Source organism: Cryptotermes secundus, unplaced genomic scaffold (assembly GCF_002891405.2).
Source record: "Cryptotermes secundus unplaced genomic scaffold, Csec_1.0 scaffold1033, whole genome shotgun sequence".
In the NCBI taxonomy this organism is placed as follows: Eukaryota; Metazoa; Arthropoda; class Insecta; order Blattodea; family Kalotermitidae; genus Cryptotermes; species Cryptotermes secundus.
In genome coordinates, this window is record NW_019723917.1 from 740174 (window position 1) to 755736 (window position 15563).

Genomic DNA, 15563 nt, shown 5'->3' on the forward strand with positions numbered 1-15563 from the left:
ATTCTGCAGCTACTCAAGAATTTCCCAACATTTTATGGAACCCGAAGGTTCATTACCGTGTTCACAAGAGCCCTCCACTGGTTTCTATCCTGATCCAGATCAATCCAATCCATACAACACCATCCTATATCTCTAAGATCCATTTTAATATTGTCCACCCACCTACGCATTGATCTTCCCAGTGATCACTTTCCTTCTGGTTTTTTCCACCAATATCCTATGTAAGTTCCTCGTCTCCCCATTCGTGCTACATGCCCTGCCCACCTCATTCTCCTCTACTTGATCATTCTACTTATACTTAGAGAAGAGTACAAGTTATGAAGCTCCTCATTATGCAGTTTTCTCCAACCTCCTGTCACTTCATCTCTCTTCGGTCCAAATATTCTCCTTAACACCCTGTTCTCAAACACCCTCAGTCTATTTTCTTCTCTTAATGTCAGAGACTAAGTTTCACACCCATACAGAACCACAGGCAAAATTATAGTTTTGTATATTCTAATTGTTATGTTTTTGGGCAGCAGACAAGAAGACAAAAGGTTCTAGACTGAATGGTAGCAAGCATTACCCGAGTTCAATCGCCTCTTAATTTTCCCCTGAATCAGGTTTCGATCTGTTATCGTTGTTCCCAAATATCTGAACTGTGTCATCATATATTTAAAACATCTATTTCCTGTTTTTATGTCATGATTTTGCCCGGCATTTTTGTGTCGAGACAGTAACATATACTTAATTTTCTCTGTGCTTACTTCTAGACCGTGTAATTAATATAGACTATCATTTTTGTATTTGCTTTTTAACTATTTTTGTGTATTTCTCTATTCGTGCTAGCTTTGTAATTGGCCTCTGTGCTGTTAAGTTTGCACGTAAATAAGCATGGATTGAATTGAATTGATGTGTGCAGTAGGCAAATTAGATAATATTGAAAATTTAGTGCAATCATTTAGGTGTGACATAAATGTTCCACTGGTGCAAGTAGCATAACCCTATGCACTTACTGAATAATGTTTCATTGTTTTGGCCTTCAGAGTAATAAAAGGAATTATTTAGCAATAAGAAGTATTACAAACATGAATACACTCAAGTAACCCACTCGAATGTGAAGAAAAGGAATGGTTTCATCGAAACTCTGTTACAAATGTTGCAAATCCAATCACAGTTATATAGTTTCGACGAAACATGTTTCTACATATAAATGCATTTTTTCTTTAGGGCATCAACATAATCATAACGACAAATTTTGAAAACTTGATAACAAATCCTGTCACATTTCTTGGCCGATTTGTTAGAAAAGTAAATAAGTAAATAATAATAAAAATGAATTACTGGTTTGTCTGGAGCCAATAATGGGAAACAGTTCATCCTCCTGGTACGTGTGGGTTCTACAAAATGTTCCTTTTGGTGTGGTTCTTGGCCTGTTCCTAATTAAAATTAGAAGGAGTATTCCAATTAGCTTGATCGTGTTTGTCAATCGAGAAATAATAAAAGAGGTTTTATGAACTTCGATACTGAGTAGATTTACTAGAATTTGATGACACTTTCAAAATATGGTTAAAGTCTTATAAAAATTACAAATGCTTTGCGTAAAATCTGCGGGCATCTTCATGGTAATTCACGGGAAACTTGGTAAATATTTATCAGAGAGAAAGCTTTTCCAAACAAACGTTGTGCAAGGAAATGAAACAGTATTATATACAAAATACCCTCTTTCAGTTACTTTTCATGTTTTAAAAGTAGTTAAATGGAAATAACTTATTATGCTGTGTCATCTTATAACTTTGGAACCGATCACTAATTTTGATCAAACATTGTCTTGTCTGTCCCTTCACAAAATTCTTAAAACTTTCTCAAATTTCATGAAGATAAGTAGACAGGCATAGTTACTTAATTAAAAAAAATTAGAAATTTTTAACAAGATTATTGAATATTTATTGACTTTCAAAAAATAGACTTGTACACGATTATAATAATCGTATTGTGTAATACGTGAGATATTCTGTAACAATCGGTTTAGCTTATATATATACACAGGGACCTGGTCGCCCAGGTTGGAGGTTTGAACAAATCTGTAAACCTTGCGCTGTAAAATAATTATTGCTGCAAAATTCCTAGAAGTGGAAACCAGTTATATTTGGCATAATTTTCAAATAAAAGTTGTAGCTCAAAAATTCTATTTTGACAGTGATAATGATATACACGCACATATGTGATCTGGCAATAATTGAAAAAGGAATTAAAAAATGCAGAATACCCGAAAATAGTTTTTTACTATCCAAAGTAATATCTGCGTACTTGAATACACGTGCTTCCAAAGGAACAGCATTCAGTTCGGACGTCACTTTTTTTAATGTTTTCAGCATCCTGAAACCTCTTTATTTTGAGAGCAGTTTTTACCGTATGAAATAGGAAAATACACTTTGACAGGATATCAGTAGAACAGAGTGGACTCCTTACCTCAACAGCACCGTGTTTGGCCAAAAATATCTTCACTGCCAGTGCATTGTTGTGCAACGGAAGCCAGCTGGCATCTGCTCGAAATTGTGGGCTTACCCGGGAAGCGCACTTCAGCAATCTTCCGATAACCTCAAAATAGAAAGACCTATTGACTCTCCGCCTCCTAGGGATAAATTCTTTATAATTTTCGAAGGTTTATGAAAAGAAATATGATCAGAATAATTTTGGACATGGACTTTTCAAAACGAAGATTTTTGCCTTGGTGGTGACTTTGTTGTCCATTGCATGCTCTGACGTCTTGTCTCTGAGTCATATTGAAATACCCATGATTCATCCCCAGTTACAATATTATCAAGAAAACTGAGATTCTTCTGACAAGTCTGGTTGAAATCTTGGCATGATGTGAGTCTCCGTTACCCTTGCTGGTCTGTGAGTCTGTGTGGGATGAACTCTGCGCAGATGTTCCTCTTCTGCAAATCTTCATGGAGAATTTGACGAATCATCTTTTTATTGGTGTTCAGTTCATCCGCCAGCATTCCGAGAGCCCATGCCGATCTCATGTCGTCATTTCACGGGCATTTGCGATTGTGTCTGCATTTTGAGATGTCGGGCGCTCATTTCTTGGATGATTCTGAAGATCCTCACGCCCGCCTTTAAGCTTACACCATGCACATACACCGCTAAGACTTAAGGCTTCATACCCATAGAGAACTGCAGCATTTCATAAGTTTCTGTCGAAGTTTCACTCAGTTTCACACAAAATTTTGTATTCATCCTTTGCTCTATGACAGCAGTTAGAAACACAACTAACTTACTGAGGTGCTGCTCGTGAACTGTCAGTGACTGGACTTGCTGACCCCTGCAAATTGTTGGTAAGAAGTAGAACGATACTTACATAACAGTAGTTTGTTTGACAACCACATGCTAATGTGAATGCTGCGACACCAGTCTTGAAACATATATAAGTTGATGATAAACGGTTGGTAATAAATATTCAGAACAATTTACACAAGTTTGGTGAATGCAATAAAGTCACGTACCTTTATCTGAAAAGCACTTCTAAAATGTCCAATTTTTATCAGAATTATACCTAAAGTACTGTTTCAAATGTATTCTAAAAATACACTTTCTTGGAAATAAGGGTCCAGTATTCATCTGTATGTGCTGTACAATTTCCGCTGACCATCCCTAATTCCAGCTGGACACTTAAGTGTAATTCCTAAACTCTTTGCCATGTGATGTTATGGACTTCTTTGTTACACAACGCCGCAATCCGAACTAGAAGGAGCAGCAGGCAGTGTGAAAAGAGTAAATTGTAAAGATCTTGAAAGTATAAATTTCGTTGATGTTGGCAGATCTGCTGGCTGTCTCAAAGATTTCAGCAGTTTCCTTATTTTGATCAAAGTTGGCCTACTGAGAAACTGCATAACTTTATTCCGTCAGTATGAACAATTTCTCAGTTTGTACACATTCGTGCTAATGGTTTCCAAATCTTCACGATAACAAGTAAGAAATTTGCTAGTGAAATGTTTGAGAACAGCGCTGGGGGATATTATTTTCAGTTTGAATTATTTTTCTGTATATGTAGAATGATATAATTGGTTGAATAACAGACAATGAAGGAAATTAAGAGGCCTATAAATATATAACTTATACATTTCGCCTAATTTTGTGTAGAAGAAGAAAGAGTAACCTGTGCAGGTTTTGTTGGATACATCAGAATAAAATTTTGGAACTTGCAATTCCATTTTCAGAACGTTCGTGCACAGGATAGGTTACAGTGGCCACAACTTCAGTGTCAATGATGAATTTTCGGGTTTCATAGCAACAAGAAATTTCTTGATAGTGTTAATGATTACCAACTGCACAAGCAAAACCCTGTGCACTTGTTATTTTCTGTTTTCCTGGTGACGCTGTCAGTGTCTCGCACTTCGTATCTCCGAATGGTACGAGATCAACATATATGAGCTATCACATGTATGCGATTAGGAGTAAATAATAAACGGGAGAGGACTCGAAGAAAATGGTCGTTGCCTAATTTAGATACTATCCCGGCATTTTCCTGCCAGAAAGGAAAAAATTTACGAAGTCTCAGACAGGATAGTAAGTTTCCCATCCGAGATTCGAAAGAGGTGCCTCCGGAATGCAAATCAGAAACTTTACCGCTCGAGACAAGTTGCCGGGTAAGGAAGACCTTATCTTACAGGTAGAAAATTCAATAAAATGACTTCAGGAAAGTTACAAGGAAAGAAGTTCCACTAACTGTTCCAGCAACTTATGTAATCCTGCATTACCCTCGCGCTCTTTTCCTCTTCTCTTTCCGAAAACTTAACTGTGCCTTGTGAGTACTCACTCAGAAACTGAAATTGTTCCTGTTTCACGAATAGAAACTCCCGCCCCGACTTTCCAGTACGTACTATTAGCAATTAAACCAGCAACTTAAATACAGTAATCTTCCATAATATAATGCGCGTGTTTGTAAAAAATATTTCGAAGACTTTTTTTCATTTTCTACCCGAATTGTCCATCGATATGTTCAGTTACTCCTATAATTAACCTGCTACAACTGACGAACTAAACAAAAACATTTCTTCAGCAATTCTCAGCTAATATGCCGATCAAGAAACGGATTTTCCATCTCATTTATCACAAACCTGTACATCTTTCCAGATCACTTGAATCCAGATTTAATGTTATGTTATAATATTACCATCGGGTCTCCTTCTCGATTGCAAAACATTTTTTACCTCCATGTTTGCGAACAAATGCTTGTATTAATTTTGTATTTTCTTCATGCATGTTGTGTGTTATTTTCACTTCATGGAATTTATTATTGTAAAAATATTCGATGCACAGGAACAATTCTGAAGCTATTTCTCACGAAACTCCCTCAGTTGCTCTGGTATTTCTTTTCTTTTAAATCCAAAAGTAATTTCCAGCAATATAATCTCAGACAACCTCAATCTCCGTCTTTTCTTCGGAGCGAGAGACAAGTTTCCCACTGAAAAAGAAAGAACAGAGGGAACTGCAACGTTCTGTGATATTTCTGGTGTATGTAATCACAACTACGTGGATGTCTGAATATGGGAATTCCCCTTCAACACCTCCGGAAAGTCTCTCTCTTTTTCTTCGTTTCTTTTCCTTCCCTTTAGTGTAAATATGTCGCAGTTTCCACATCACGTGATTGTAACTAGCCTTCGTCATTATTTCCGTTCCATTCTCGCTCCTGATTTGTCATGGTCCGCCCCTTCTCCGACCCCATGCTGGACTCTTCCGATGCCCGGGGCGATGATCAGTGTTCTTCCAATCGCCGAACACTCACTAACCACAAGAGCAGTTCCTTTCTCTCCGATCTGTTGTCTCTTCTACTTCCTACTCTAATTGTCTCATTCTGGAATTAATTCTGAAGAAGAGCCCACTTGCAACACTAATATTTCCCCATCTTTCTGTCTTCTTTCAATCGAATCCTTGCGTTTTGAAAGCGTTTATTCTGTGTCACGTCAGTAACTGCTCTCGTATATAAACTTTCGTTTGAACGTTTAAATACGAAAGAAACAGCCGTAAGAATTAAGTAATGAGGACTTGTTTGAAATTCTGTGCAGCACGGAGCACCTAACAGCTGGAGGCGGAGTAGGGATCACCGGGGGAGGCAGTTCTTACCCCGGTTCAGCCAGAACCAGTGCCACAGCATCTTTGGCTTCCTCGAGAGAATCCAGCACCAGTAACCCTGGACCGACAGGCTACAGAGTAGTGATGTTGGGGTCAGCAGGTGTAGGGAAGTCTTCTCTCATCAACCAGTTCATGACGTCAGAGTACCTGCATGCCTACGACACTTCTCTGGGTAAGCAATAAACAACCTCGCAGAATATGTGATGTTAAGTGTATAGATAAACTGCACAAAGATTCCAACATCAGGAGCTCCACACACACATTTCTCAAATGGGAGTTTTTCAAGTAACATTACAAACCAAAAAGGTGGGTCTGCTCCGAACCAATCTCTTCAACTATTGCCGACCCTGTACCTCATATTTCTGCAAGTCTCTGCTTGGATATTTAGTGATCATTTTCGACACAAGAAAGACGTCAAGAATATGAAGAAGGAGAAATATATATGTTTAGTAATTTTATTTTGTACCTACATTTCCTTTTAACACGGAACTGCGACTCTCTAAAATTTGTTTATGACGTAGGAAGTACGTGATCTGACAAAGTTCGCGAACTTGTCGCGATAAAAGTGCTCCATACCTCATTGCTGAATATTACTGTGATCGTCTTCAAAGTACTCCCCTTGGGAAGCTATGCACCAATGCCAGTGCCTAGTCCACCTGTCAAAATAACTTTGGAACTGATTTTGCAGAATGGCCTTGAGAGCTGCCGTCGTAGTAATCCTGATGTCATCAGTGTCATCAAATACCTTCTTTCAATATTTCCTTTATCTTCTGAAACACAAAAAAAAAATTAGGGGGACTAGATCCGGTGAATATGGAGGGTGTTCCAGCACCGTTCTTTGTTTACTAGCTAAGAACTCCCTCACAGTCAGTGTTCTTTGGTGAGCTCATTTGGAACCAGTTTTGCACACACCTTCCTCATGTCAAGATCTTCAGTTAAGATTTCTCAAACTGTTTCCCTGTCGATGTTCGCTTCCTCTGCTATGCACCTGACAGTCATCCGACGATTTTCAGGCAAAATTTGACGAATTTTCATAATGTTTTCTTCCGTTCTGCTCGATGCTGGCCGTCCTGAACTCTCTTCGCCAGTGAAACTTCTTGTAAACTGCTGTTTTCTTCGTATTCGTAGCATTATCCCCGTAANGGTTCTGCTCGTTGCTGGCCGTCCTGAACTCTCTTCGTCAGTGAAACTTCCTCTTCCCTAAGAAAAACGTGTCACCCACTTGTAAACTGCTGTTTTCTTCGTATTCGTAGCATTATCCCCGTAAACTTGCACTAACATCTCTCTGATTTCGCTTCCACGCTTGTCAGGTTTAACAAGAAGCTCCAACATTCTCACGACAACACACCAAAACACACTCAGACAATAATAGACACCACTCAGAAAGAGACTCCCATAGATCAACAACAAAACAGCTGTGAAACGCTGAAATGCCAACGTCATCAGACCATACTGATGTTTCTGTCCACTTCTGCCACGGCAAGCACACGGTGGCGTGTTCGCTAACTTTATTGTCAGACCATGTATATGAGTATTCCCTTTTACTTGATTTTAAAAAGCTTGAGCTGGAATTATTATTCAATGAAGTTTTAGTTAAAAGAGTGTTTGTAGAGATTTAATTTATATTACGTTATATTCAGGTGAACGCCTTTCTAAATTCTTGGATTACATTCTTCTTTAAAGTGCGACAAAACACCTCACGGAAAGTAAATCTTTGTAGTATGGGTGAGTACAAGAATTCTTTATCTAAATCGGAAATATTATTTTATTCTCACTTCAACAACGTGTCAAAGAAATTAATTCCCGAGATCGTCTGATTCGAGAGCAGACAATGTCCACATGCTGATAAATAATTTTCATAGCATGTCTGCATGATACTGCATTTTCAGTATACAGTGTCATAAAAACAAGACGTCTTCTCAATATATGCTAAGACGAAATTTCCGTAGCATAACTCCCAAAATTGGCAACAGGAAAAGTTGAAACATTTCCTGCCCATTCAAGATATGACAAAAAAGCCTTCGAACCTAACTATCTTCGACTTTGTACAGCTTCTCCGTAAAAAATATATTTCCTTCTACATCCTGTTTTTCCTTTCGGCTTTCGTTTCAGTATCTTTCAGTTTTTGAGACCAAGAGTCTTTGCGTACTCAGCACGATGGACCCAATGTCATCCGTACGGATGAAAAATCTGTGGATGTATAATACTTTCTGCTACAAGAGTAAAAATGTTTCGCATGTTCTATGTTAAACGTTCACAGAATCTGATATTATGTTATGCCAACCAGCATAGCAACACCCCTACAATTGCAAATACGATTAGTATTGTAATATGTTGCTGCACAAGAATGTGGAGACTGCAAAACACTTGCAAAAAGTAGCATACGTTAAATATTAGATCTGTACATACGAGGACTACTCGGAAAACAGCATCCGGGGAGTCGTTAATAGAACAGGCAGTAAGGAAGATTTTAATTATGTACGAAAATTCATAAATACTTGAGCTACTTCTCAACTTAGTCATTGCCGGAACTGAGGCATTCGTATGGGGCTATAAGTTTTTATGCCTCTCTCAAAGAATTTTGTCGTCTGTGAGCTCATTCAAGTTTTTCTATGCCCCATCAACTCCTCATTATTGTTAAAGCGCTGTGATCTTAACCAGCTCTTAGGTAGGCAAACAGGTGGTAATCGCTCGGATCAGATCAGGGCTGTAAGAAGGGTGGTCCAACAACTCCCAGTTGAAATGCTCCAGGAATTCTCGAGTGCAAGCGTACGCGCGTGGTCATGGAGGAGCACTATACCGGCTGTCAGCACTCCAAGCCTTCTGGTCTGAATAATTCTAAGCAATTTTCTTAGTGTTTCGAAATTCACTTCTGACGTTACTCTGGTCCCTTGTTGCACGAATTCCATCATCAGCACTACTTTCCTATTCCAGAAAACAGTTACCATCAGCTTTATGGCGGGCAAACAACCCCTGTTTAAAGTTTTCCTGCTTATTTGGCGAATGTGTGCGCATCCATTGCTTTGACTGTTCTCTGTTTTCAACATTCACAAAAGAAACCAAGGTTTCATCACCTGTTACTCGCACAATATGACTTAGAAATTCACTGCCATCCTTGTAGTGATGTTGTAAATAATTGAAAGTCGAAACTCTTCTCAGCATTTTATGCACACCCGTGAGCATTTTCGGAACCTATCTTGCGCAAAACCTATGATAGTCTGTCTTAACTGTGATAATCTCGTAGAGAAGAGTGTGAAATTTGTGGAAATTCACACGAAAGTTCTGAAATTGTGAAGCGCCACCTTTCACGAATCTTTTGGTCAACACTTTGAACAAGTTCATCAATCACTGTAGATGGACGACTGACCACTTCCTCTTCATCATGAATATTTGTTCGCCTATCTTTGAACAATCTACACCGCTGCCTTACAGTTTCTTCCCTTACTAAATACGGAGAAGTACAAGGTGTGGCAATAAAGAAACCGGATTCATGCTCTAACCCNCACGGTTGTCCTGCCTTATAAAAACTAATTTCAAATCATAAAATATTGCAAGTGGCCTGCAAGTCAGCATTCTTAACCCTCGTACACGATGCTTTAATTTAGAAATTTACTAATGCGCAAGGCCCACAAAATTAACAGAGGTAGAAATATGAAACACAAAAAGCACTGCCTTCGGGGATTCGACCTCATGTAGTCTTACAAAAGTTCACTGACGTTTCGGAGGAACATACTGCCTCCTTCCTCCCAGTTAAAGAGTAAGCTGAACAAAGAAGACTTTTACTTGCTTCTCGCTTGTTTGGTTCACTTATCGACACGAAGATGAGACAGTAGGTTCCTCCAAAACGTCAGCCAAGTACCAGTCTATACAGTACCATATTCCCTTCGCACTGTCCGCTATAAGACCTCGAATTTCACATGTATATACCTTGCCGTAGATCATCATCATCATCATCACCACCAGCACCACAATCATTGGCAAAACAGCATTTTTTGAGCCATGGCCCTCCTTAGAATCTTCTGCTAGATTTAATTCTGCTTTCACTTCTCGGATTTGGCAACAATAAATTCTTGAAAAGCAGTCGTCGGCTTCACATTCAATCCCAACCTGGAGGACTAGGTCCCTGTGTATATGTCCCCCAGTGGACCAGTTATAGCCCCAGGAACCATGTCCCCTTTTCGTCGCCTTCTACGTCACGCAGGGCTGTGGTGGGAGTATTCTAACCGGCCTCCATTCAGGGACCTTGCTGTACATTGTGCTCCCGGATGTGCCCCCTAACCCCTCCCCACACCCGGCCGTGACTTTCATTTCTTAGAGAGACATATTTGCTACAGAAAACGCTGATCATGAAGATGAGTACAGCGCTGTACCGGGTCATAGAGTATCCCTTTCTTGACCATTCAGTATTTACCTTATCAAAAAATGTTTAAGGTAAAATCTGTCGATAGTAACGAGATATGCTCTCAGGCCCACACTTCTCGCTGTTATTGTTGTCGAAATATGATTTCCGTTTAGGGCCTCATTTATAGTAGGTAGTATTTTCAGTGGATCAAAGTCTCACCGGAGCCTCTTAACGATTTTGGAGGTACATCATGCAGACAGACAGAGAGACGGACGTGATTTTTTATGTGTTAACTTCATGTGCTTCCTACTTAGAGAAATTGAAACAATGCCAGCTTTAGCAGGGTGATGGAAGAGCGAAATAAAGAAGTCACAGAGAAATGTGACTGACACTTCAAAATGTATAAATGCACTTACGATTCATTCCATAAGAAGATGATGAATCTAGCGCTTAAAAATAAAAATCATGGCAATATTAATACAAACTAAAATGCACACTGTATGGTCACACTGGGAACGGGGATCTGCCAGTAATTTGTGCACATGCTGTGCAACATGCGGATGTACTACTCAGAAATCTCACATCTGGCATCCCCTAGAGTAAAGGAGTTATGCAATGCTGTGACGTTTTATGAGGACATAACAATACATCCGACGAATGACTGTCATTAAACTTTAATGTGGCAAATTTACGGACAGTACGCAACAAAATCACTGCAGGTAGAGTCCAACATAAAAGCTGCAATAGCTTCAGAGCAGCGTGTGTCAGTAATAAAGGCAGCCGTGTAGGATTTGACGGCAAGCTGTTTGTTTCCTAATGAGCGGTGCTTCAGCTGCGGCGGTTGATTGCCCAAATACGCAATTGTGTGCTGCGCTAGATGACAGCATTTGAGCAAGACAAGGAGGAAGACTGCAATAAAATAGAAAGAAAAGAGCGAGAAGAGGCGAAGTCAGAGTGGAAGAAGAGAAAGCAAGCAAAAATTAAAGGAGATAGAAGAAGAAATGGGAAGGAAAGTAACAGCGAGGGATGAAGAGAGTATGAAAGAAAAGAAAACTAGCCAGTCAACTCCGTGGAGCTGAATCCTACCTGAGAAGCCACTAGTCGCTCAGCTACTCAAAAATTTAGCACATTGTACGGAATCCGAAAGTCCATTCCCATAATCACAACATCCCATCACCAGTACCTGTCCTGAGCTATATGAATCCACTCCATACCACATCAAATTATTCTATAAGATAAATTTTAATATTATCCTCATCTACGCCAATGTCTTACTGCTGAGCTGTTGCCTTCTAGTTTTTTTTTTCACCAAAACCTTGCATGCATTCGTCTCAAACCTACTGCATGCACTGTCCATCCCAACCTGTTTGACTTGATCATCCTATTTATATTTGGCGAAGATTTTGCGACCTCAGCGGTACAGAAGAGAATCATATAAGCAATTAAAAGCATGGATTATATCAGTGATGGGATTTCGTACATAATACCAAGGAGTCGCTGGTGAGATTGTCCTGGATGTTCATGCCCTATCAATAGATAAAATTAATGATAATGGGAACTAAAACGTGTATTCGATATTTTCCCCAGACACCACATGCTACTTCTGTTAGAGGACCTCAGTGCCGAAGTGGGTTGAGTAGAGGAATTTGAAACGAGAGTTTACAGGGAATTAGTAATGCTAAGGAAGTTGGCGTATTCAATTTTGTGACATCCAGCAATCTGATCGTCAAAAATGCAGTGTTTCCACATCGCAACATTTGAACATCTTCTGAAGGAAGAAGATAAGAGAAGGGAGAAACAGCGAATGAGGACAGAAGAAGAGTACAGACTGTGTCTGCAGACACCTGAGCGCCTTGCTAACAGATCAGGTGGAGCACGGCGAGTTTCAGTCAATATTGGGCACTCTTCCTGCTGTTGTCTAGGGAACACACACATGAGTGGCAGAGACAGTTGTCACCTGACCTGAAGTGGAAATGTCTCGATTCATAAAAAAGTCAAAGGGCGGTAAGTAGAGTGAGAAGTCCTCTTCAGAGAAGAGTTCCCAGTTGTCTGCTCTATTGTTAGCTGACACCAACAGGTTTTCAGTTTATTACGTAGGTCCGTTTCAGAAGACAAGAGAAGACAAGACAAGACAAGAAGGGTTTGAGATGCCGCACCCCTGCGGTTCACCCTAGACTCCTGGGCCGATCGGAAGGGCAGATCTACAATCTTGTATGTAGTAAAGTAAGGAATATTGCTTTACTTCGGTTCATTTTGTCGCTTTTCGTAATGGTCAAAATGAAACTTTACGAATATGGAGTCAGTCCTTTGCCAGATTTCGAACACGCCTGATATTCAAAATATATATTGTTTAGTTAGTCGTGCGCAAATGTAAAAATTGAGGTTTTTATGGAAGCGACTATGAAGATTGTCTACTGGGTCATGGCGTTGTGAAATGTAGAAATCTACGTTCCTCCAGAACGTCCTGTATTACCTGATTACAATGAAACAAAATCACCTGTATTTACGTATTTCGGCATCATAAAAGAAAAAACAAAGAAGCGTCTGGTAATTGTGACTAACATGTCACATGTTAGAGTGACTATAGACGGGGTGTGGAATGGTGACTCGATATATTGACCACTTACTCGTATACACTTACGACGGGGTTACGCGGTAGCGCAGCTCGTTGAGGCACTATGCTACAAGATGAAAGTTGGCGGGTTCGAGTCCCGATGGGGTCATTGGATTTTTCAGTTACATAATCCTTCCAGCCGCACTGTAGCCCTGGGGTCTACTCAACTTCTAACAGAAATGAGCACCAGGAATCTTCCTGTGGGGTAAAGGATGGCCGAAGCGTAAGGCTGACGAATTACCGCCATCTGTGAGCCGATTGTCTAGAGATAATGCGGGTCCCTCGACGTTTCACAACCCTGTGGGCCTTCACGGTCTGTTATATGGATAACTTTACTTTTTATACATTACGACTCGTGACCACAGTTTAGAGATCACTGACACGCACAGAGACTAGTGTCCCCACTTTATTAGAGTCTCCTCTAGCGGTTTCCTGGCAATGGATTTTAACGGAGGAACTAACAGTCTCACTGAATCACACACTCCACATATAACACATAAAATCTTCCCTTCACAGCCGGCCTTTCAACTGAGCACTCTTAGACCTAACTATTTCCTTCACAGCCGCCCGTACAAAACTGCCTAACAACTAAGACATATTCACATTTCGACTGACGGTCAGTGAGCTAGTCTTGGTGTCGAGCCCAATGTGGCTTATGACAAGATATTTTTTCTTGGTTGACAGTTCTTGCCTTGTTATTGTGGTGCACCCTCTCTGACTATAGGGCGGGGCTGTCTTTTATCAGAGTTATTGTCTGCAATAGAAAGTCATTTGTCAATATGTAAAGGATATTTACATTTACATGTTAAACATGTTAATAAATGTATATAAAATATATACAAGGCCTCTTTCAATCCAGGCATTGTACAGCAGATTATGCCCTATTTCTAGTAGCTTCCGCTACCACGGCAGTCTAGTCACTTGTAAGGAAGTAGGCTTGACCGCTTCCAAGTTTAAGCCTCCTATACTTTCTGTGGCGGGCTTCACCTTGTCTGATATTGCGAATATTTTTATCATGATTTTGTCTGACTTCTGTTTGTTGCCTGCATAATTTTGTTATAAAGTCATATACGTACGGGATTTTGAAAGCCATGTGTAAGTCGCGGACCGGTGTGCGCCTTGCAAAATTGCCAATCGTGCGGAGATCTTGTTTTGCAGGCACTGCAATTTCATTAGATGGGTGTCTGCCGCAAACTCCCAGGCGGGAGTAGCATAAGTCATTACAGATCTAATGAGAGCTTTCTGGAAGGTCAGTTTAATGTTAATGCTCAATCGCTCACATTTGGATAGGAAATAAAATCTAAAAAATATTCTGAAGGCCTTGGCTTCGATTACTTCTATGTACAATCTTCATGTAACCCTCCTGTCGAAGATTATACCAAGATATTTTACACAATTTACAAATGGACTATATCTTCCATTCAGTGTTAGATGAGACTCAGGCGGACGACGACCACGAGAGAAGTAGACCCTCTTGAGTCTTATTTTCATTAGTTTTGATATTCTAGCTCTCACACCAGGTCTCCATTGGGCTGTGACTACGCTGGAGTTTTCTAACAACAAAACCCTCCTTGTTATCTGTCGCATACAGACAGGTGTCGTCTGCAAAGAGGGCTAGATGAACGCCATGTGTCTCCTTCTTTAATCCCAATGTCACTGTATAATTTACTGAACTCTCTGTTACAGTATAACCTTCACTCAAATCAAATTTGACCTCATTCGGTTATGGCCTTTCGTTTACAGAAGTTGGTCGCGTGGGAGAAAAAAGGTAGAGCTCTCCCTGTAACAGGCCGTGGAGGCCCGTAGGGTCGAGGCTCCCACACTTACTAGATGATCGACTCACAGGTAGCGGTGAGATTGTCAGCCTTACACGCCGGCCACCTTTTTTCCGCAGGAAGATTCCTGCTAATCATTTCTGTTACAGGCTGAATCGACCTCAGGGCCACAGTGCGGCTGGAAGGGTTAGGCTACTCGTAACTGAAAAATCCAATGCTCTTCAGCTCCAGATATTTACAATATTACCTACCTGCTGCACCCTGGGGGCGTAAGCAAAACGTATAAATGAAATCAACGAGCTTCATTACTATACCGATATAAGGCTAGCAATGTATTGCAGATTTCTATTGTGAAGCTTTGTTTTAGAAACTGTATACAGATTGGTATGTACCTCAAGGGATATTTTCCATTACATATCGGGAACACACGAAGATTATGCTAACCACAGCATATTTTAATTTTGCTAATCGAGTTAAAGATTTGCGATATATTTCCAGGACTCTCTGAGCCAGTGTGGCTGTCTGTGTTGGGCTTTCAGCGTGATGGAATTTACATAGGTTAATATAATGACAGCAACACAACTATTGGGATGCAAAAGTGCAATAAGTATATAAAGGAATTTAGAAAGAAGATACATATCCTTAAATAGGCCTTTTAAGAGATATATGATTTGAATCGTGGATTAACTGGCTCCCTGGTAGGCTTAACTGT

At 40.1% G+C, this 15563-nt stretch overlaps 1 protein-coding gene across 2 annotated transcripts in view; it reads left to right on the forward strand.

Moving 5' to 3' along the window:
* Positions 1–15563, forward strand: part of LOC111862167 (mucin-5AC) — a 181889-nt gene that overhangs the window by 74488 nt on the left and 91838 nt on the right. For both annotated transcript variants that reach the window (XM_023847350.2, XM_023847351.2), the window contains one exon: positions 6054–6292. In XM_023847350.2, coding sequence (XP_023703118.2) covers positions 6054–6292 — 239 coding nt within the window. The remainder of the gene's footprint in view (positions 1–6053; positions 6293–15563) is intronic.